Below are 21699 nucleotides of genomic sequence, written 5' to 3'. Positions count from 1 at the left end.
CTTGCTTCTGTAATTATCTGAACGATAAACACATATCCTTTTTTGTATTATTTCTGAGGTCTTCGCGGATGGGCGACTCTTAATGGGCGTGAAATATGGCCGAGATTTTTCCAAGTCACAATACAAAGACCAGAAGAATAAATATGAGAACGTTTTGAATAGTCCAACGTTGCGTTAAATTGAATATTAGGGATTTGAATAGTGAAGCGAATGGATACGGTGAAGGAGGAGTAGGATTGAGATTATCTTGCTTTTGCTCACGACATCCTAGTATTTTTGCAGTATATCAAAAGAATGGAAATATATATTTTTCATGAATGTTTTCGAATCACGCATTTCTCTTATCAATTTGCATTATTCTCTAATGAAAAGATAAACATACGAGAATTCAAGAGAATATTTTTAAGTATGTATTATGTTCATAAAAAAACCTAAGAAGTATTTGGAATAGCTTTAAAAGAAAATCGTTCTTCCTCTCCGATTGACCTAATTTTTATGTCGAAAAAAGTGGTCAGAAAATGTATTTATAGAAAACATACCAAATGAAAACAGTAAAGAAGGGGTCAGTTAAAAAATGGTCAAGACCTAACAGTTGTCCGAAATTAATGAAATTTTCAGATTTATTACTAGAAGAGTAGTTCTTTCAGCTTTCAGAATATGTATCACATTTCCTTCTACGGTAATTTTTTCGAGAGATATACGACTCGAAAGCGGACCTTCGAAAAATCCTGAAAAAATGGGTTCAGTTAAAAATTCGTCAAGACCAAACGGTTGCGCTGAGATTAATGAAATTTTCAGATTTATTACAAGAAGAGTTGCTTTTTCAGAATATGTATCACATTTGCATCTACGGTGACTTTTTACCGAGATAAACGACTCGAAAGCGTTTGAAAGATCGGGGTCAACTCAACCTTATTTCAAAAAAGGTGGAAATGATTGTGGGTATTCTCACAATCTTTGGTTTGAGGAATGTAATTCTTCATTGAAAATGGTCCTTATAAAATACTGACATTGCTGACCGAGCTCGATGAAATTTCGAGATTTGTTACTAGAAGAGTTGCAACTTCGTCAAGACCAAACGGTTCTGCCGAGATGGATGAAATTCTCAGATTTATTACTAGAAGAGTTTCCCTTTCAGAATATGTATCATATTTAGATCTACGATAATTTTCCTGTAAGATACGAGACTCGAAAGTTGACCCTCGAAAAATTCCCGAAAAGTTGAGTTAAGTTAAAACTTCCTCAAAACCGAAAGGTTGCGATGAGATGGATGAAATTCTCAGATTTATAACAAGAAGAGTTGCTCTTTCAGAATATGTATCACATTTCCATCTACGGTTACTTTTATAGAAAAAAAAATGACTCGAAAGCTGACTTTCCAAAAATCCTGAAAAAAATGGGTCCAGTTAAAAATTCGTCAAGAACGAACGGTTGCACCTAGATGTATGAAATCCTCAGAATTATTACAAGAAGAGTTGCTTTTTCAGAATATGTATCACATTTCCATCTACGGTTACTTTTATTGAGAGATAAACGACTCGAAAGCTGACCGTCTAAAAATCCTGAAAAAGCTGGGTTCAATTAAAAATTTGTCAAGACCGAACGGTTGCATGTAAAGGATGAAATTCTCAGATTTATTACTAAGAGAGTTGCTCTTTCAGAATATGTATAACTTTTCCATCTTCGGTTACTTTCATTGCGAGATAAACGACTCGAAAGCTGACCTTCGAAAAATCCTTAAAAAGCTGAGTTCAGTTAAAAATTTGTCAAGACCGAACGGTTGCGCCGAGATTGATGAAATGTTCAGATTTATTACTAGAAGAGTTGCTCTTTCAGAATATGTATCACATTTCCATCTACGGTTACTTTCATTGAGAGATAAACGACTCGAAAGCTGACCTTCTAAAAATCCTGAAAAAGCTGGGTTCAATTAAAAATTCGTCAAGACCGAACGGTTGCATCTAAATGGATGAAATTCTCAGATTTATTACTAAGAGAGTTTCTCTTTCAGAATATGTATCACATTTCCATCTACAATTACTTTTATTGCGAGATAAACGACTCGAAAGCTGACCTTCGAAAAATCCTGAAAAAGATGGGTTCAGTTAAAAATTCGTCAAGACCGAACGGTTACGCCGAAATGGATGAAATGCTCAGATTTATTACTCGAAGAGTTGCTCTTTCAGAATATGTATCACATTTCCCACTACGGTTATTGTTATTGGGAGATAATCCACTCGAAAGGTGACTCTCGAAAAATTTCCAAAAAGATGGAATCAATTGAATAACCGTCAAGACCGAACGGCTGCATCGAGCTCCATGAAATTCTCAGATTTATTACTAGAAGAGTTGCTCGTTTGAAATATTCATCACATTTATCGATGTTTCGTTTACATCACCATTTAAAACGCGAAAATCAGAAACCCCCAGAGCTTCAGGTTGAAAGTAGCTCTTCGAACTGTGAACTTCATTGAACTCCAGATGAAAGAGACCTCCGTCAAAGGGGTCAGTGTCAAGGAACCTCCCAGCATCCATTCACCGATCAGTTACGACTGACTGACATAAAAACAAAACTAACAATAGTTTTACGACCCAATTAGCTACAAGTCGAACGTCTCGGAATCAATACGTCCAATTTCAATCTGTAGGGATCCGCGTCGACCTTTGAAGTGTTCCTCCTTTGATACCGAACATACGGAACGACCGCAAATGAGGAACCAGACCTTTAGAAGAACAAACAAAGAATTTAATACAGTTTAAACAATCGGAATATCAATGTGTGCCGACCGGGGAACACTTTTAACTTCGCACCCGCGGCCTGTGAAAGCTTGTGTATACAAAGCGATAGGCGGGCGGTATTTTTCGGTTCGAGTTTACATTTTTTCCGGGAATTAAAATTTTAGATTTTTCTCGCGGTTTATTTGATCGCCGAAATGGGGAAGTTGGGCCCTTCAAACTGGAACTTTGGTTTAAATGAGTGCTCTTTTGAACTACCAAAAGAAGTCGCATTTTTCAGACAATTCCTTCAACGACTAATCGGACATTTACAGGGTGATTACTAAAGATGCCGTAAAAATGCGATGTCAGAAAACATTGATACTTGTAAAGGAACATAAACTTCAAGTAACTACATGCATAGATTGAATGCCTGCCAAAAATAGTGTGGAAAAATGTTCACAATAAAAATGTGATTTTGTGATACATTTTTAATGTTTTCAATCAATGTATGAAAACGTATATCTTCTACATGGTATATTTTACTGTGAAAGAACTCTGAGTTGAAGTGTCACTCAGGATTAGATCCATAGGTACGATATACAGGGTGAGTCTTGTACAAATATTTCAACACTATAGACTCTTGAGGTCAAAAGAAACACTTTTTTTATACCATTTTTTCAGATTCGACCCTGATAAAATGATATAGCCTTTTTAAGTTCTCATAATGAGCTGTGCCACTCCTGAAAAAAGAAAATTACCTTCAGAATAACAAGCTAAATCTATGACACTACACATCTGTAGATCCTTCAAATAGAGTTGTATTCTGCCAAACTACCCAATTTTTCCAATTTCACAGATACTTTTCAATTTTTGGACATCAAATTACTCGAAAAGGGCGCATTATAGGAGAAAATATGAAGAATACTCTTATTTTACTAAATGTTCAAATATTCATTAGACAGCGTCCAACTTAGTTTCAAGAGTTGTGTTCTTTGAATTTTTGGAATATTTATGGTACGTTATGGCCATAATGAGAAAACTGGAAGACTTAGGTAATATCTGGTGTTCGAAAAATATTCATCGAATAAATGAAGAATTATATTCCGAAATTCATTTCATTCGATGAAACCGTTTGTGAGATAGAACTAAAAATATTATTTCTATATGGTTTTCCAACAGCCTGTATCTTTTGAACCGAGCGGATTCGGAAAAAAAGGTGAAGGAAAAAAGTGTTTCTTTTGACTTCAAGAATCTTCTGTTAAAATACTTGTACTAGTCAAAGACTCACCCTGTATACGCTATCAAGGAACATGGCGATGAATGAATTATAGTTAGGACACTCTCTGTGTTAATTCACGATAATGAAGAAATAGAGCTCCCCACTACTTTAACAATGTTGTTATATTTCCTAACTCATTCATCTCATTCCACATGTTTTGTATCATTGTTGTATGTTTGAAAGTGTTGTCACAAAAATGTTGGTAAAATTAGTGTTAACTAATTTATTCTTTTTGTTTTTCCTTTATGGAGTATTTCCACGTGAGTATTTCACATACTTGATTCAATATTGAGAAAAACTCGATAGTAAACTAACCAATATCAAATAGTTTTTTCATAACAAACGTAAATAGAGATCAAAACAAAGAGTTTTTTCTTCTCGTTATAAAATAACTAGATTCACCAAGGATTTCGTCACATTCGTTTAACCACTTGAAAGAATTAATATTAATAGGTAATATCGTATTTCTGAACCCAAAAAGATGAAAATAACTATCGAAAAATGGTGGAAATTATATGAAAGACATCATGAAACATGAAAGTTGTTCATACTCATGGTTCTGGTAAACTTTTTCTTTACCAACTTTTAGAATATTCTATCCTTATCTGGTGGAAATTGATCCAACTCGAACTTTTTAAGCATTTAAAAAATACTGATCCAATTGAAAAAATTCTGAATCTCAGATTATAAGCGTCAGATAACGCTCAAGTTTTGCAAGAACCTTCAGGGTGTTAAATACAGCCAAGTACTCATTTTCAACTTGTTTGGATTCTCATTTTTCTAAAAATTTGGTTTTTATTCCTGAGAGCAACCCTATATTAATTCCTCTTTCAGAACCAAGAAATAACTCTTGCCCTGGAGATGATCTGTGCATCCCAGTGAGAAACTGCACCGAATTCATGGATTTCATAGACGCCAACAGACCACTCAACCGACCTATAGTTAAATTCTTGCGAGAACAACAATGCGGGTTCTATAAAGGAGAACCAAAGGTGTGCTGCGGTCATATTCCAGAAGGTCTCAAAATGTTAATTTCCATGAACAAAAACAACATGAACAATCTGTCTGTGAGAGATGAAAGATCGATAAGAAGCGTCAGCAGAGGCCGTAGAGTTCCAGATCGGAAAAAAGTTTATACCGATCACTCTTTGCCACCAGTAGACAAACTCCTTAGGTATAGGAGAACAGGAGAAGAGGAAAACGACCATATAGAACTTCGCTGAAGGAAGCAACACTTTACAAAGTTGTAAGACTAAAGCTAGAAGAGGATAAAAATTCTCATGTGAACATGGCCAAATGAATCCGGATACGAAAAGACACCGTGCATGTAAATGTCCCATATTTATTTTTGTTACATATCTATTGACGTGTGAATTTCTGAAGAAACATTGAGACTAGAGGCAGACGAAATTTTATTGAAAAACTTTTGACGAATAAATTGTTACGAATTTTCAAGGCGTCATTCAATCAGTTCCTCCATGATCCTCATTAAATTAGTTTTAAGAAGAGTGAAAATGTGAAAAGAAGTGTGTTTCATTGTCCAATTGATTGATCATTCTTTGGCCAGATGAAATGATCGAAAAACGAATCTTCAACGTCTTCTCTCCAAACAAGGGAGTCCATCGAAGTTGATGCATCGATCTTGGCATTTCTTCCACTTCTTCAATAATTATTATCAATTTAAATCAGACTTCTGCTTTCAAACGAGAATAAAACATGCTTAGCAACAAGTACCACATGATACCACAAACCTATTTTGTTTGACCTGTTTAAACATTTTCTACGGAAATGTGAATAACTTAATAAGATAAGAATTTTGCTCGTTACTTTTCACTCGCTATAATATTGTTCAAGACTTGATTCTTCCACACCCCCATCATCAAAAACATTATTCGTCGACAACGGAATCAATATTTTATTTCTCTCACTTCTTATATACATTTGCTTTCAAATTGATCACAAATATTCGGTTCATTTCAAATTGGAATAACCAAACAAAACGAATTTCTGTAAGGCATCAAACGTGGACTCGAACAAATCCTCAGAAACTCCACAACTTTTGTAGGTATCACTGCAGTTATTTTTGCCCAAACCATTTTTCAAAGCGAAATACATAGATGTACCATGCAACTGTTCTGTGAGCCACGGACTGCTAGCAATACCATCAATTATCTTGTCACTGCTGGAGGCTGCTCCCTTCTCGATATTCATGAGCGACTGACTTATTGTTGAACAAATATATTTCTGCATGCATGATGTTGGATCTATCTTCTGGGAGGATAAGATGTTTTCGATCTGGGACCATATTTCTGATCTATCCTCGGCATCTGTAATACAATGATGCAAATCAGAAAGTTACCTTTCTCGTCAGAAAAATAATCACAACTTCATACACCAATTTTTGAATTCTACGTTTGGCGAAAAAAAAATTCAGCAGAATTTCTCATTTCTTCAAGATTCTAGAGTCGGCCGGTGGAATTCATTCAAATTGACATTAGTGAGATGTGACAAACCGTTGAGAAAATACTAAATCAAATTAAATTGTTTGTGTGTTTTGTGTGTGTTTAAAATTGCGAGTAATACAAATTATGCAATGGAAGAACGTCTCTACTTATTCGAGGTCCTGATAGACAGCATCTATTTCGATGATAGCGTGTCGGAAATACCGCAAAAGAAGCAAATTGTAGTCAGTGTTAAACTCGGAAATATCGTCACTTTGGAAATAAGATCGGAGACCTTACCGATCAGTGGCGAAGGTAGGTGGTAAGACAAAGGCTACTGGAAGGTTTTTTAGTACGAAATCCTAGTTTCATGGCTGGTACATTGCTAATCGTTGGGGATATTATTAATTTTGAACAACAATCGTCCTTAAAACTATTTAGATAGTGATCTATTTCTTCCAGCTCCTAAATTGGTTGCCGGAAATCAAAGATCTAAATTCTTCAATAATTCTCTTTAACTCCAGGTGGTAATAAACGCCTTATCGACTTCAAATCCGGCAAATCCCACCTGATACCCCTTCTGCAAGAGAACCTGCTGCAGGTCCTGGACAGCCAGAGTTTAGAGGTGACTGTAGGTGTCAGAGGAGATGTCATACCCATAGGAACGTCTAGCGCACCCTGGGACGACTCTTTCAAGGAGATGGTGCAGGCTTCCCACGAGGAATTCGTCACCCCTGCCAGTATATTCGACAACTTCTGCCTGATGGAGAACGGCGTCATAAAGGGCAACGTCCAGCTCTTCCTAAGGCTGTCCTGCTTCGGCAAGAGCATCCAGACACAGTTCGAGGTGCTCCACGACTCTGGAAACAAGCAGTTCCTCTTCAAAACGCCCAATATGGCCACCACCTTCATTTGTTCCAAGTGAGCCTTCTTTTCAAACAATGTATTTTTTTTTGTTTCTTGAGTAGACTCAGATTCACCAACGTTAAAGCTCCCCAATCTCCAAGTACTGATGAATATCAACAACGTCTCACGTCAGAACCATTTGAACGCACCCGCGCAGAACCCTATGTTAGATTTTTGAATCATGCGCATTATGACGCGGTCCCACGTCAAGTCAGAGTAATCTGTAGGCACCTTTAGATTTCCCTTCATCTCCAAGTTCTGTCAATACCATCGACATATCTTATGAACAACCAATTTCTGTTCCAGATTCGGTGCAGGAACTTCAACGGACTTCCTTCCCGTAGGACCTCTGTACAACGTAGGCTACATGAAGAGCGCGGATAAGGGCACCACCAACAAATCGGCATCTTGGACGGCTGTCATGGAAGGACGATCCAGCTCCATGTTCGACAAACGGAGCTCAATTCAATCCGAGTGTCTGTTCCCGGAGTATCTGAACATAGTTCCTCCGGTTAAGGATTCGGCCATCACCTTTGACATAGTCTCGTTGAGAGCCAGGCCTGAGGAGGAAAAATTTATCGATTTTCTGACAGGAAAGAAGTTTGGGGATATCGAGGAGTCTATACAATCGTTCACTATACCAGGTAGGTTGATTTTTTATTGTGAAAAATCGTATCGCTCGATTTGAATAGTTCCCAGTCCCTTATGATGTGTCCATTGATGAGCAGTGGGTCAAATAGACCGTTTATTGAGAAAAAATGAGAAGATATTTCATTCGTATCACTTTTTTTTATCAAGTCTCCTAGTTGATATTGCTGGTCCATGCCATTTGAATCTAGATATTCAGTTCTTTGTTTCTTGGTTCCAAGTGAATATTTTCGAAAGCGTCCAAGTCTGGGTACTCATAACTTGTTTTACAAGTTGAGTAGGTAAATTTTATGCAAAGTAAGAGACTCAAATCATCAACTGACGCGGACTTCTTATCTCCCCAACATTTTCTGACTTAGTGAGCTGGAATAGTGTGATAGTGATAGTTGAAACAGTGATTTTGCTATGAATTATTATAACACAACATTGTAAAATTGTATGCCTCTTTACTGCGTTCTGTGAAGAACAGAATAAAGAACAATCTCGAACTGAAAAATTGAAAGACAGTCTAGAAAAATTTGCTATACTCTCAATTATCCGAATGAAGACAAATCTGCATTGCAGGCAGTAGTGATACCGATGGTGAACTATTGAAAGAAATTGCATCATTCTCCAAGACGCAGTTTACGATTATGAACCCAATCCGTAGCCTTGAGCACCCTCCCATGAAAATAAACATGTCAAGATGTGAATCAGATCACAACGCATTCATCCCTCGTAGAGACAAGATTTCTAAAAGACCAGTCTAGATAATCGCATACCAAAGTCTTAAACAAGAAAATATGGCTCACTTGGATGAAGAAATGACTAATTCTATTTTCCTTCGACAGATGACGAAGGCAACGAACGAGTCATCTACTACTTCGACGATACATTGAGGAAAGATGATGGAAGCCAGAAGGAATCCAAAGCTTGTCAGTGCTCCAAGATGCCGGCTTACTGTAAGCACGTCTATGCCGCCATAGAAAAATACGAAAAGAGCCATCCCGATTTGATGGTGTTTGGAAGAAGGGTGAAATACGAGAAGATATTGAAGAATCAAAATAAGAAAAACTCGGATAATGAGCAGGACGATTCTCTTTTGAGGCTACGAGGCGGTAATGACCAAGACGAACCGTACTTGCTTAAGAGAGGGAAAGGATGCTACAACCCTTGCTGCAAGATGGCGTTCAAATTGAGATCAGTCGGTGTAAGCCAATTGGTGCAAAACGACGACCAACAGAAAGAGGAGGACTATTTTTGCGCTGATTTCTATTGTCCCGAAAGTACCAGAAGAAACGTCGCGCTTCAACTTAAGTTCTCCGAAGACGACGTACCAGAGACCTTCACTTGTCGCAACAGGTATTGCCCGGCAGCCAAAATGTTCAAGAGGCTAGGGCTGGGTCCTCTGGCCACGGAGCGTTGCCAGGGTACTCTGTACGGACCTGTCGAGCCACCGGTGCAGTACGGTCTATCCCAAACGTATGGCACATTCGACACGTATGGCCCATACGGAATTTTTTCCAAGACCAACACTCCATTCATGCAGGCTGAAGGAAAAACTTGGATAAAACGTCCTGTGCTTCGATTGAGAGGAGGTGGAACCATGGAAGTGATGGATACTGGCAAGACTGGCTCACGAGGAGCATCGATTTCCAAATCGCCAATTGCCGAATGTCAAGAGATCATGGAGCAGTTCGATCAAATCTTGGAAGAGTACAGGAGAGCCCTTGACACTGGGAATAATAGAGAACGCGACATGGCGCAATTTATGGATCCTTCCACAACAGCAAACTGCGGACATCCAAGGTGCACTTACATATCAGAGCCTCCACTAACTCCCATACATTGGGACTGTCCAGATCCCCTGCCTGTCGGTATTTGTAAGAACCCCCAATGCCCCTACCTCCCAGACGACCTTAAAAGGATTGGAAGGATACTTGAGTCGAAGGGACACAAAGACAATGTAGACGTTAAGGGTTGTCCAGCGGAATACGTCCAGAATCAGATCAAGAGCGCTCCGGAATTCCCAGTTTCGAGAGAAGGGGGTGGGCAAAGATGCCCTTTCTATAACCCCCCGAAAATCGTGAACATGATGCAATTCTGCAACTTATCGCTGCCGAACATGAAGAAATCGCATTCTTGTTGCTCCAATCCTAACTGTCCACTCAAGGGCATAGTGTCATCTTGTTCCAATCCGGAATGCCCTTTCGCGCACGGGGACTTGAGTAAACCTTGTTCGAATCCTGATTGTCCGTTCAAGGTAGCTCTCCTATCTGCTCCTTGTTCAAATCCGGATTGTCCTCTCAGACAGGTGGAATCCTCTGGTCCCTGTTCAAACCCAGAGTGTCCTTACAAACAGTCCAGTGTATCCCAGCCCTGTTCGAACCCGGACTGTCCGTACAAGAAGGGTAATTTGTCCACGCCCGACGATGGCCAGTCAGACGAGAGTTGTCACAATCCAGACTGTCCCTTCAAACAGAAATCGGTGGAATCTACCGAGGTTTGCGAAAATCCAGACTGTCCATTCAAAACCAAACAGAGTTCAACGCCCGTTTGGGCAGATATTTGTGATCAGACTGAGGAGTGCAAGTGTGACAATCCAAATTGCCCGGCTCACAAGGAGACCTGCAGCAATCCGGAGTGTCCTTTCAACGTGGAAAAGGGTGAGGTGTGCGCGAACCCCAACTGTCCGTACAAAAAGAGAGAGTCTACCAAGAAGAAGGGAGTTTGTGGCTCTCCCCATAGATCCGTGTGTGGGGATAAGACTTGCCCGTTCCACGAAGGAGCCGGAGACGATGGGAAGGAGGAGGAGAAGAAAGGGGAACAGTCCACCATCGGTGGGGGAGACGGGGAGGATAAAAATCAAACGGAGGGGATGACTGTAGAAGAAGGAGCGCTTGAGTACACCAAAGGCGATCGGACATCTAAATACGACATGACTCCTTGCACCCTCACCACCTGCAAGTTCATGGGTGGCAAACTGAAGTGCGTGGATTGTGCCACGTTGACGGAAGGAAGGAAACACGCTCCGTGTCCCAAGATATGTCCAGGTGACGTTAAATGTCCACTGGCTATCAACACCGTATCGCTGCCGAGGACGCCGAGGAAGGCTGAATCGGAAAAACGGGCTCTGAGGAGAGAAAGGGGTAAATTCGCATATCATTTCGGTGACACTTATCCAGGGATCAATAGGGGTCACAAGCATTGCGTGATTTCCCCGTTTAACGTTCCTCCTAAGATGGGTTGGCTGTGGAACCTTCACACTCCCTGCATGCAACTAAAAGTAAGTATCGACAAGATTTTTTGCAATAAATCCCATAGAGATATCAGAGATAGAGGAGGCAAGCCCACATTGTCCTGTCTTTCGCACAGAGAGTGACAAGTGAACAATTTTTTGAAATAACAGGACTACAGGGGGCTCAATAGATCTTGAGGTCGCAAATCAATGCAATTTCCCTTAAAACTGCAATCTACAATATCTACTGTGTTATGCCCATGTCTCTATCTGGCTATTTCCCATATTTGGGACATCCAAGTTGAAAAAGTTTGCAAAGAACAATCAGCGCGAGCTCACAGGACAGCTTTTGATGGACCTTGCCTGCTCTATCTACAATATCGCCAAAAAAGTTAGTTTTTGAACTTTCCAATTGAAGATATTCGATGAGATTCTTCTACAACATCAAAAACATATGCATTCAACACCACTGCATTTTGTTAGAATTTGTGGTGTCTTGTTACAGCAAAGGAGGGGTTGGAGACCTGGTGCCATCGGCAAGACCATTCTGGAAGCGATACAGGCCCACCGTAGGGCTCAGAACATGGCACCCTTGGAGGAAGGTAAAGTGAGGAGGAGAAAGAAGAAATTCGGTGGCGTTGAATCCGAAACCGAGCTCATTCATCCCAAGCCCACTCTGCAAATCAAGAGGAAGGAGGGTGTCTACTACATCACCATGAATCCACTGAAGGATCCCAATACCCTAGTTCCTAACGAAAGTCCTTATATGGAGACTACGCCGTTACAGTTCAGGATAATGAAGGCGAAAGAAACCAACGAGTACAAATCTTGCGTATGCAACGATCAAGGCATAGTCTACGAGCCTGAATCATCGTCGTCAGACAGCGAGTTGGACATAGAGTTCACGCCCCCAGCTGGCATCATACGGCCAGAGAGATTTGTCAAAACGAAGGATGTCATCCATATCGACACTCAGTACAACGCTCAAGATATCAAACCTTCCTCTAATGATAAACAGCATAGAGGAAAGGACGAGAAAGAAAACGATAAGGATAAGAAAGACAAAGATAAAAAGAAGGACAAAAAAAAAGAAAAGGGGAAGGATAAGAAGAAGAAGAAATAGAATAAGGATAAAACTAATGATATTTTATTTCAAATGTATCTACAAATTTGACAAATGTTAAACATTTACCGAACAAATAAATATTTCAGAATTCTTCTTGGTTATTCATTTCAAATGGTAATCTAATTAAATACCTGAAAATATTTCAAATTGCTCTGAAATTTGCAATTTTCGTTTTGAGCAATGAAGATTTTGAATTACCTTACAGAAACCACATTCATTCTGTGTCGTACACAGAACAGGAAATTTATAAGAAGGTACTGATAGTATTTCGATGACATTTTTTATAAAATCGGTGATGATTCATTTATTTTCTAATCAACATTTTTTTTTAATTCATCATGAGCATACCAAATAAGATTTATATTCCATGAGTTACTTTTTCAAATGAATTGAGAATCTATTTGGTTTCTATTCAGAACTAAGACATTTCATTACTTTCACAGATGCTGACGAAGAAGAAAGTGATGATTTCCCAGCGAAATGTGACCATGAAAAAAATGAACAAACGAAAAAGCCACATCTGGTTAGGGTACCCCTAAGACTAAGAGGTGGTGGTTCACCAGAGGATGCTACATTACAAAACGCCAGACTGAGAGCAGGTGCTCCATCCAAATCACCAATCGCAGAGTGTCGAGAAATAATGGAACAATTCGATAAGATACTGGAGGAATACAGAAAGGCATTGTCGCCTTGCGGAGAAATAGCCTGCAATTACGTACCGAACGTAACCGAAGATCTGTGCAAGAAAGCATGCGGTATTAAACCAGAAAGCACCAACACCGTAGGCTGTGGCTTGCCGGACTGCCAGTACGCCAAATACAAGTCCGCCCTTATGGCAATGGACGCCGATATCGAAAAGCAATTCATAGGTCCCGCCATTTTGGGGAACTGTGGACATCCCAAATGCTCCTACCAAGCTGATCCTATCCTACCGCCCATCCATTGGGACTGTCCAGAACCTCTACCGGTCGGTAAATGCAAAAACCCCAACTGTCCGTATGGATCTAACGAAATGCAAACCAAAGGAAGGTTCTCGTCCACCAAAGGACCTTGTGGGAGTGATCAGTGTCCTTACGCACCCCCTGCGCCTTGTGCATCACCTAACTGCCCCTTCAAGTCCCCACCGGCATGTGCACCTGTGAAACAAGCACTTCCTACAACCAAGAGCTCGGCGCGAGTGAAGGATGATACGTGTACAGGGTGTCCATTCTCCAATCCCCCTCAAATAGTTAACATGGTGTTTTGCGATAATCCAAACTGCGAAGTTTTGAAAGCTGCACCGGCTGGCGACTGCGGGAAAAGGGACAGAATCTGCGAGAGTCCGAACTGCCCTTACAGAACCCTTCAGAATCAATGTTCAAATCCGAATTGTCCATACACGCAGAGCGACGCTAAGGGGGACTGCTCCAATCCCAACTGTCCTTTGGGGTTGAAGGAGGAAAAATCTGGTAGTTGCACGAATCCAAACTGCCCCTTCAAAGCACAAGCCGCCCAGAGCTGCTCCAACCCCAATTGCCCCTTCACGAACAGCTCTTCGGAGCCGAGTTCGGCTGATGACAGCTTGAACTCCTTGGCCTGTTCGAACCCCGACTGTCCCTTCCGGAGCACCACGAAGGAGACCAAGGAGCCTCCGAAAGAAGCCTGTGCAAATCCAGAATGTCCCTTCAACATTCCATCCGTGGAAAAATGCATGAACCCCGAGTGCCCGTTCCTGAAGAAGGAATCTTCTACGGAGTCGAAGGAGAGTTGCGACAATCCCGACTGTCCCTACAAGAGAGGCTCGAAAATATCGGGAGAATCCCATGAATCTGTGTGCGAGTGCGACAATCCCACATGTCCAAGCAAAAGAGAAACTTGCATGAACCCAAACTGTCCGTTTAATCTGAGAGGTTTAGGTCCGTGCACCAATCCGGACTGTCCTCACAAGGTAGACGCCTTGGGCAGAGATTTAGGCTTTTGCGCCACTCCAGATCCATCCTTCAACGAGTATTGCGCGGATAAAACCTGCCCGTACCATGATAAGAAACTGGACAAACCGGCTGTAGGCGAAGAGGCGAAAGGTGAATTGACAGAGATGGACGCTCAAGGAAGGTCGATGATGATGATAGGAAGCAAGGAGGCGGTTGAAAAAGGCACGATTGAAAGGACTGCGGGAGACAGACCATCTGTATACGACATGGCACCCTGTACGGTGAAAACGTGCAAATTCATGGGTGGTCACCTCACTTGCGTAGACTGCGGAGTTGGCACAGAAGGCAAAAAACGAGGTCCTTGTCCGAAGACATGTCCAGGTTCGTATATTGTTGATAGCAAAACTATTTCATCCAATGATAATTATAAATGAATTCAGCAACTGAACTCTAGACCGCCAAAAATCCTTTCTTTTAGGTTAGTTTGGGTTTTTCTTTTAGGTTCACTACACCTCTATCGGTTAGCCAGAAAACCTATTTATTTAGCGAGGTTCTAGAAGACCTGCGATTGGGTATTAACTCCACTTCTTCCACAATCCACATAGTAGGTTTCGAAACTATGTGACACTCTGTCAAAACAGAGATGGTTCTTACTAGTAGGAGTTGGTATCCTGCAACACTAAACTTCTCAAGTTGTTTAGGTTTGGTCTCACTATATCCAAGCAAATCGCGATATCTTGACTGATATCGGAAATCATTGTGGAAAAAATACATTGAGAATTTGGTCTACTTGCATGGAAGACGGCTTCAAAACAAACATCATACACTCAATGTATGTACTGTATCTGTGGTGGTGAGGCCTGTCCTAACATACATATCTCTGAAGGTCTGAACTAGTTGACTTCTATGGAGAAGAACTGTAACAGCACTATTATGACCAAATGTCAAAGGAAAGACTGCCTAACTATTATGGGTATTCTAAGATTGATTGTCTCCTAGGTTTATCACCTCTTAAACATCTCACCACTATGGAGGTGGCTGTGATGACAGCTCTTAGAACATGGAAACAGTGACTTTGGCATGATAGTGCCACGCGAGTGGTCTCCCTCTTCATAGAGAGAACCACGAGGGCACTAGCTTCTGATTTGACAATCCCAACAGGATAATTTATATCGACGGTCTATACCAGATAGGCTTGCTGCGCCTAAAGGCCACAATGATTCACTGATGGGCTGTAGGGACCTCGTCTCAACCAATCCTTCCTCCTAGGAATTAACTGTTCCATAGTGCGGGATGAACTGCGTACTGTTATTGTCTGATGGCTGGAGAATATTCGCAGAGAATACTCCGCAAAGGGCATCTATGTTCGATGTTACATCCAGATGACAATGAGAAAAAGGTTGACTTCCATTAAATAGGAGAATATGGAAAACCTCTGCGTTAGCTAGGCTCCAGTAACTTTCTGGAAATGATTTGGTGTCCTGGGATTTTCAAGGCTATAATAGGTACGCCTTTGTCCTCAGTATCTCATTACTCCAACATCAAAAACAGTTTATTGAGAATGTCTAAACGAAGCTCTAATATAACTAAGTTGACTTGGTTTTCCAACATTTCACAGGCGATCCAATATGTCCGTTGGCCACGGCCAGAAAAGCTAAAAGGTCTCCAAGACGTAGGGACCCGCTGTACAAGAGGATCTGTACGACCAAAAAGAAGAAACTGGAGGACTACGGAGATATGAAATATCCCGGATTCAAAATTGGCCATCGGGAATGCGTGATGCCCTATTTCTTCGTACCTCCGAGGATGGGCTGGCTGTGGAACATTCACACGCCCTGTATGAATCTGAAGGTGAATATTCGCACAGACAGATAACAGCAATAAGTTCTATTGTCACTAGTCTTGAATGTATCTATCGGATAGATGATTAAGATCGAATATTTACATTTATAATATGAAATTTGCTTAAAGACATTACTAAACCAGTCTGCGTCTGGTACCTTCTTTTTTTTTAGCCAAGAAGAGGATGGCGTCCTGGGGCCATAACGAAAACCGTCGCAAAAGCCATCATCAAGCACAAAAAGGCGACCAGTCAAAGCCCCCAGGAAGAGAAGAGAGTCAGGAAAAGAAAGAACGACGACGATTCTGAAAATGAACTGATCTGCCCGAAACCCACGCTCGAAATCAAGAAGCGAGAAGGAATATACCACATCACCATGAACCCCTTGAAAGATCCCAACAAATTGCAGACTAACGAAAATCCTTATATAGACTGTACCCCGATGCAGTTCAAGGTGGCCAAGAATAACCTTCTGGATCCAAACTGCGTATGCACAGATGAGGGAGAATTCTACAAATCGGACTCTTCCTCCGACGATGAGTTAGACATCTTGGTGACGACACCAGCTGGTATTATACACCCAGACAGGCCTATCCAAAAGAAGGAAGTCAGCGTGAAACAGACTCAGTATAATGAGAAAGATCTACCTCCGCCACCTGAGAAAGCAGAAGATAAGAAAAAGGAAGGAACTAAAGGTAGCAAAGACAAAGGAGGAAAAGAGAAGAAGGAGAAGGATAAAGGAGGAAAAGATAAGGCGAAAAAAGGAAAGAAATAACAGTTATTGGAAATACCCCATTCAATCATTAATGTTTAGTGTTAAATAAATTTCAAAGTCATACTCCTTAATATTATCATCAATAAAATACATTTCCATAATCGATTCAACTTACTGATGATCTATGTCTATTTATACGTACTTCTATAACCTGGTTTCCATTGGGAGGGTATAATGTGTTGCTTGGAGAAAAAGGTTAAAATGAGGGGCATGATTAGGGAGATCCCTACAACCAAACCTCCTGCAAGAATGACTGCCCCCACATTGATATTAGCTAAGGAACCTTGAGCTAAAGCCATCGACTTCTTCACGGGGATTGTTATAAAAGGTACCGTGAAATCCAATTCTACCTGGAATAAGAACAAACGAATAATTCCTGTTGAATCCATTTGACAGAAGACAGAAAAAAATAATGTTCACCAGCTTATTACATATAACGTATAAAAAGAATACTTACAGATATACCATCATCTAATGTATTGAAGGAAATCAGTCTGCTTTGACGATTTGAAAAAGCAGATTTACCCATGACACCAATTTTATCCGAAAATACACTACTGTTGTCGTATGAAGCACAGAAGTCAACCACGACCAAAACCAAAAATATTCCGAAAAACATAACGCGTCAATGTTGTCTCTGCGGCAGGTCTGACGATAGTGGTACTTGGTATCTTCAAACCAGAAAAATTAATAACTTTATTGCGTTAGCAAAAAATGCAGTACGGCGAAAAGAGTAATTGAGCGTGCAAGATTGAAGGACCAGCACTACTATCATCTATAATCCTAGGAGATGTGTAAATTGAAACAATAGCGAAAGCTTAGATTCACGTTAATCCAATTTAAAAATCATTGCGAGATGTTATCAGCTTGATGCAACTATGATGTCATCCATACAGAATAATACATTTACGGAACACTGATTCCTTATGATGTGGTTCATTTTAAGGAAGAAGTGGACAAATTCAGCACCTACATTTTTCGCTTCCTTCTGAGCTATTTCTGTAAGAGAGACAAGAGAGTTTAAATTAGGGCGTTTAGAAAAAATTTCTAGGAACCACGCTCAGAAGTTTTCTTTGGATGCCAAAAGAGACCTCTGTGAATATGAGCCCTTAATTTTAATGTTTGATTGTCCGCATCGCACTTTTCGATTTTCCATAAGAATAATAACACAGGAAAAAGTAGTAAACCTACTCATTTTCCGTATTTTTCATTTCATACATTATAATAATATAACGAAAAGTCAATTTAGCGTTAGTTGCTTTTTTCTTCCATAAAATCGGCGCATACGAAACAAGTCATGACAATATTTTTTTGTCACTAACATGACATCAGCAATAGCTAATCTACTTATTTGCTATTGCTGCTTGAATAATTGTCCTCTGTTTTCCTATCAACCAAATCCAAATTAGTCGGAAGGGGTCCATATACCAGGGTTTAAACATTTTAAAATTCGTTAATAAGAATCTTCCTGGATTGGATACCTTCAGAATGGATTAATGATGAATGAAAATATGTGTTGCGTAAAATAGTTTCCTCATTTTTTCATATGAATTACATATATACTCATTACAATATTATGTACTCATGCAACAAACACCGTGTCCCAAAGAAAGTGAAATTTGTCGCAATTCTAGGTATATTATACATTGTCTTTGGTTAAGTGAGTGTGTCATTTATTATCTTTATATATGGGTAACAGAGTTCTTCAGCCGTAGTTCAAAATCTGCTCCTGAATCATCCAAAGATGTACACGAAATTTTTTATCGCTCTTTCGCTCTTTTCCTGTGTTTTGGGGTCTCCCAAAAAGTATATGCCTGAGGATGAAATGTAAGTAATTAAAACGTAGAGAATAATTTAAATGCACAGGAGTTTATTAGGGTGAAATATCTTTTTTGAGTCTTTTGATGTATCTGAAGTTGCGTTAAAATTCTGCTATGATTGTAAACTTTGTTCTTCACCATGATTATTCAAGACAAATATCTTTAGATTCCAGTATGAATTCAAAGGCATCGACCAGATCGGTAAATATTGTTTTTTTACGATAAACACATATTTATATGAATGTGAATTTTTTCACGAAAGGATCAGCAAATGAGTATTTCGAACCTATATTTGATCATGAACAAACACTCGTGTTCGCGTTAGAATTTCTGAAGTAGAAAAATGTTTTCTTATTATTATTCTATCATACACACACACAGGGTCTTTCACGCCATTTTTGCATCCCATCTAACGGTCTAGCAAAATACATCAAAAACCTCCACTGCCTTTTGGTTCTAACAATTTACAAGGCTACAAACGCTATTTTTCAGGAATTTTCAGCCTAGTTCCAATAGATACTTCGAATATAATCTCCATTCTTCCAACAATCATACGGCAGAAAGAAAGTCAGATCAGAAGGAGTCCAAATCGGCCTCAGACAAACTGAGGTTCGGCTTGCCAATTGTTTATGGTAGCACTGGAAGTGGAGCACAAAGTTACCCTCAAACTGGTGGAGTTAGCTACATGGTTTCACCTATGAAACTGGACATTGGAGGTGTTGCATTAGGAGCTCTAATTGGGCTTGGTGCCATTTTGATCCTGCCAAAACTGGCCCATGCATTTGGTGGCTTACACGGTGGTTACAGAAGTTAGTGTTCTTTTCATCGCTATAAATCTTTATGATTTTTGTTACCGTCAAAAAACGACTTCGTTTATTCTAATAAAACGAGTTATCTGAATGTTCGAAATACTCTTGTTTTAGGCTTGGATGATGGAGTATCCAGTGTATCTGACATGCTTTCGAGACTGGACAATACGTTAGAGCAGAACAACATTGACAGCAGTTCTTGCATGCAACGAATTGTTTGTAACTACATTCACGAATCCCGAAAAAATATAGAAAATGGCGAAGCTAGTGCCGTTGATGAGATAATCGGTGTCATAACTAAGTAAGTTATCGTACATTTTCGGCCCTTCGTTCTGAAGTGACTTTAAATTTTTCAGCAATTCCTTAGTATCCCAATTATTAGACGGAAGCAGCATCAAGCAAGCCGTAGACATGGGAAAATCAACAGATACAGATAGATGTTCATCTCTCTATAGGAAATGTCCTGTAGATAAGGATAACATTGTGAAAGTTATTACTAGTATATTGCCCGTTTAAGGTCTTTGTAACTTCCTGAAACCACGACACTTTATCCTTTATCTTTAGTCAATTTATTTAATACAAAAACTTTTTCGATTCACCCTATATACTGACACTGGCTATTCAACGAAAACTCGCAATGTCCTGTAAAAGATGTGACATAAATCATTTAATTTTCTATGTTCACTGATTTGAAAACGTCAAAGTCGTCAAAGTCATAATCAAAACATCTGGTTGTCAAATAGTCATTTATGTGGCAGATAGTATTTATGTGTAATATTTATTTATCAGAATAAAGTATATGTCTAGTGGAAATTATTCAATATTTCAATAACTAACCAACCATGGGTCTCTGCAAATGCCCTAAACGTCGTGTTACCAACCAATTTTGCTTTGAACACAGAGTTTGTGTGTGCGAAAATTGTATGGTGACGAATCATCCCATTGTAAGTTAACCAAATTAAATACATAATATAATAAGTAGATAATGGTTTGAGTCCTGGGTGTTTCAGTGTATAGTTCAGTCATATTTGCAATGGTTGCAAGATAGTGACTACAATTCAATCTGTGAATTATGTACTAAGGAGTTGAATATTGAAGATAGTATAAGATTAACATGTTATCGTAAGTATGGAGCTTTTATGAAATATATTCCAGAATTTATTGGGCAATTGAGATTGTTTCTTTCTTTTGTAGATGTTTTTCATTGGTCCTGTTTGGATAATTTCTCAAGGCAGTTACCTGCTACAACTGCACCAAGGGGATATGTTTGTCCTTCTTGTAAAACTCCACTGTTTCCACCCTCTAATCTGATAAGTCCTGTTGCCGATGTTTTAAAAGAAAAACTGGCAGGTGTGAACTGGGCCAGAGCTGGTCTTGGTTTACCTCTGGTAAAGTATATATTCAATTCCACTGAAAGACTGTAATCTTGAATGAATTACTTTTCCATATGGAATAGTATAGTCTACATATTCGAAATATTTCAAAATATCCCTCTTCTAATTATTGATGTTATTAAAAAAAATTTCAGCTTTCAGAGGAAAGAGAAGTTAAGGCCCCAGTAATTCTCAATACTATGACAAAACCAAAGCCTACTTCTCCAGTCTTAATGAGTAATGGTTCTCATTCAATTGTGGATGTTGATGAACAAGTACCATTCATCAGAAATCCATCTGACAGCTACCAAACTTCTTCTAATCGCAGAGTATTTCAAGATATTAGAGATGTTAAATCAGTTCCATTTGATCATGATGATGATAAGTATAAAAGACGTCTAACTGTAGTGCGAAATTGGTGGAAGTGAGTTTAGATTTCCAGAAATCCATCTGACTTCTGAGTTGGTGAGTTGATTGATCTTTATCTTAATTTCAGTTTGACTTTTGGACCTACTAGGAGGGGTGGTAAAGCATTATATAAAAGATATTTCTTACTCGGGACAATATTCATAATTGGAATTGTACTTATATTCATATTCCTGTCAAAAGTTGGAAGGCATTATGCGAACCTTGACCCCAGTTTAGATATGGAAAACAATCATGATCTCAAAGTACAGAAAGTATGGGAGTAGTGACTGGAGTATAGTTATAAGATTATTCATCATTTTATATATATCACAAAATGTAATATAAATTCAACTTGTTGTTTATTTAATAATTCTGATTAAAAATTTATTTTTGAAAAACCAAATGTAATTATGCTTTGCATAATATCCC

The 21699-nt window shown here is 39.4% G+C and overlaps 5 protein-coding genes across 7 annotated transcripts; 4 read left to right on the top strand and 1 right to left on the bottom strand.

The window, feature by feature from the left end:
• The first annotated feature begins 4425 nt into the window (after positions 1 to 4425).
• On the top strand, positions 4426 to 5449 carry LOC123307365. Its single transcript, XM_044889647.1, has 2 exons — positions 4426 to 4450; positions 4832 to 5449. Exon 2 carries the CDS (start codon positions 4897 to 4899, stop codon positions 5218 to 5220), a length of 324 nt encoding a protein of 107 aa, XP_044745582.1. The 5' UTR covers positions 4426 to 4450; positions 4832 to 4896; the 3' UTR covers positions 5221 to 5449.
• Positions 5450 to 5892: 443 nt separating this feature from the next.
• Positions 5893 to 17824, bottom strand: LOC123307646. Its single transcript, XM_044890039.1, has 3 exons — positions 17318 to 17824; positions 17003 to 17210; positions 5893 to 6324 (listed from the first exon to the last, which is right to left on the bottom strand). The coding sequence occupies exons 1-3, from the start codon at positions 17477 to 17479 to the stop codon at positions 5969 to 5971; spliced, it is 726 nt and encodes a 241-aa protein (XP_044745974.1). The 5' UTR covers positions 17480 to 17824; the 3' UTR covers positions 5893 to 5968.
• Positions 6478 to 16974, top strand: LOC123307645. Of its 3 annotated transcripts, XM_044890037.1 has the most exons (6): positions 6478 to 6753; positions 6963 to 7359; positions 7651 to 7988; positions 12779 to 14626; positions 15864 to 16096; positions 16261 to 16974. In XM_044890037.1, exons 1-6 carry the CDS (start codon positions 6591 to 6593, stop codon positions 16858 to 16860), a joined length of 3579 nt encoding a protein of 1192 aa, XP_044745972.1. In that variant the 5' UTR covers positions 6478 to 6590; the 3' UTR covers positions 16861 to 16974. The 3 variants fall into 3 exon arrangements, with proteins under 3 accessions (XP_044745972.1, XP_044745973.1, XP_044745971.1); XM_044890038.1 differs by lacking the exon at positions 15864 to 16096 and having other exon boundaries at positions 16261 to 16539; XM_044890036.1 differs by lacking the exons at positions 12779 to 14626; positions 15864 to 16096; positions 16261 to 16974 and adding exons at positions 8823 to 11257; positions 11715 to 12426.
• A 425-nt stretch (positions 17825 to 18249) lies between the features above and the next one.
• Positions 18250 to 20096, top strand: LOC123306663. Its single transcript, XM_044888765.1, has 4 exons — positions 18250 to 18687; positions 19173 to 19493; positions 19572 to 19790; positions 19846 to 20096. Exons 1-4 carry the CDS (start codon positions 18605 to 18607, stop codon positions 20003 to 20005), a joined length of 783 nt encoding a protein of 260 aa, XP_044744700.1. The 5' UTR covers positions 18250 to 18604; the 3' UTR covers positions 20006 to 20096.
• Positions 20097 to 20207: 111 nt separating this feature from the next.
• LOC123306662 (zinc finger protein-like 1 homolog) lies at positions 20208 to 21673 on the top strand. The gene is made up of 5 exons (XM_044888764.1): positions 20208 to 20433; positions 20500 to 20611; positions 20684 to 20877; positions 21018 to 21286; positions 21359 to 21673. Exons 1-5 carry the CDS (start codon positions 20332 to 20334, stop codon positions 21552 to 21554), a joined length of 873 nt encoding a protein of 290 aa, XP_044744699.1. The 5' UTR covers positions 20208 to 20331; the 3' UTR covers positions 21555 to 21673.
• The last annotated feature ends 26 nt before the right edge of the window (positions 21674 to 21699 follow it).

This window comes from Coccinella septempunctata, chromosome 2 (genome assembly GCF_907165205.1).
Source record: "Coccinella septempunctata chromosome 2, icCocSept1.1, whole genome shotgun sequence".
Classification (NCBI taxonomy): domain Eukaryota; kingdom Metazoa; phylum Arthropoda; class Insecta; order Coleoptera; family Coccinellidae; genus Coccinella; species Coccinella septempunctata.
This window is presented reverse-complemented; position numbering and strand designations above follow the sequence as displayed.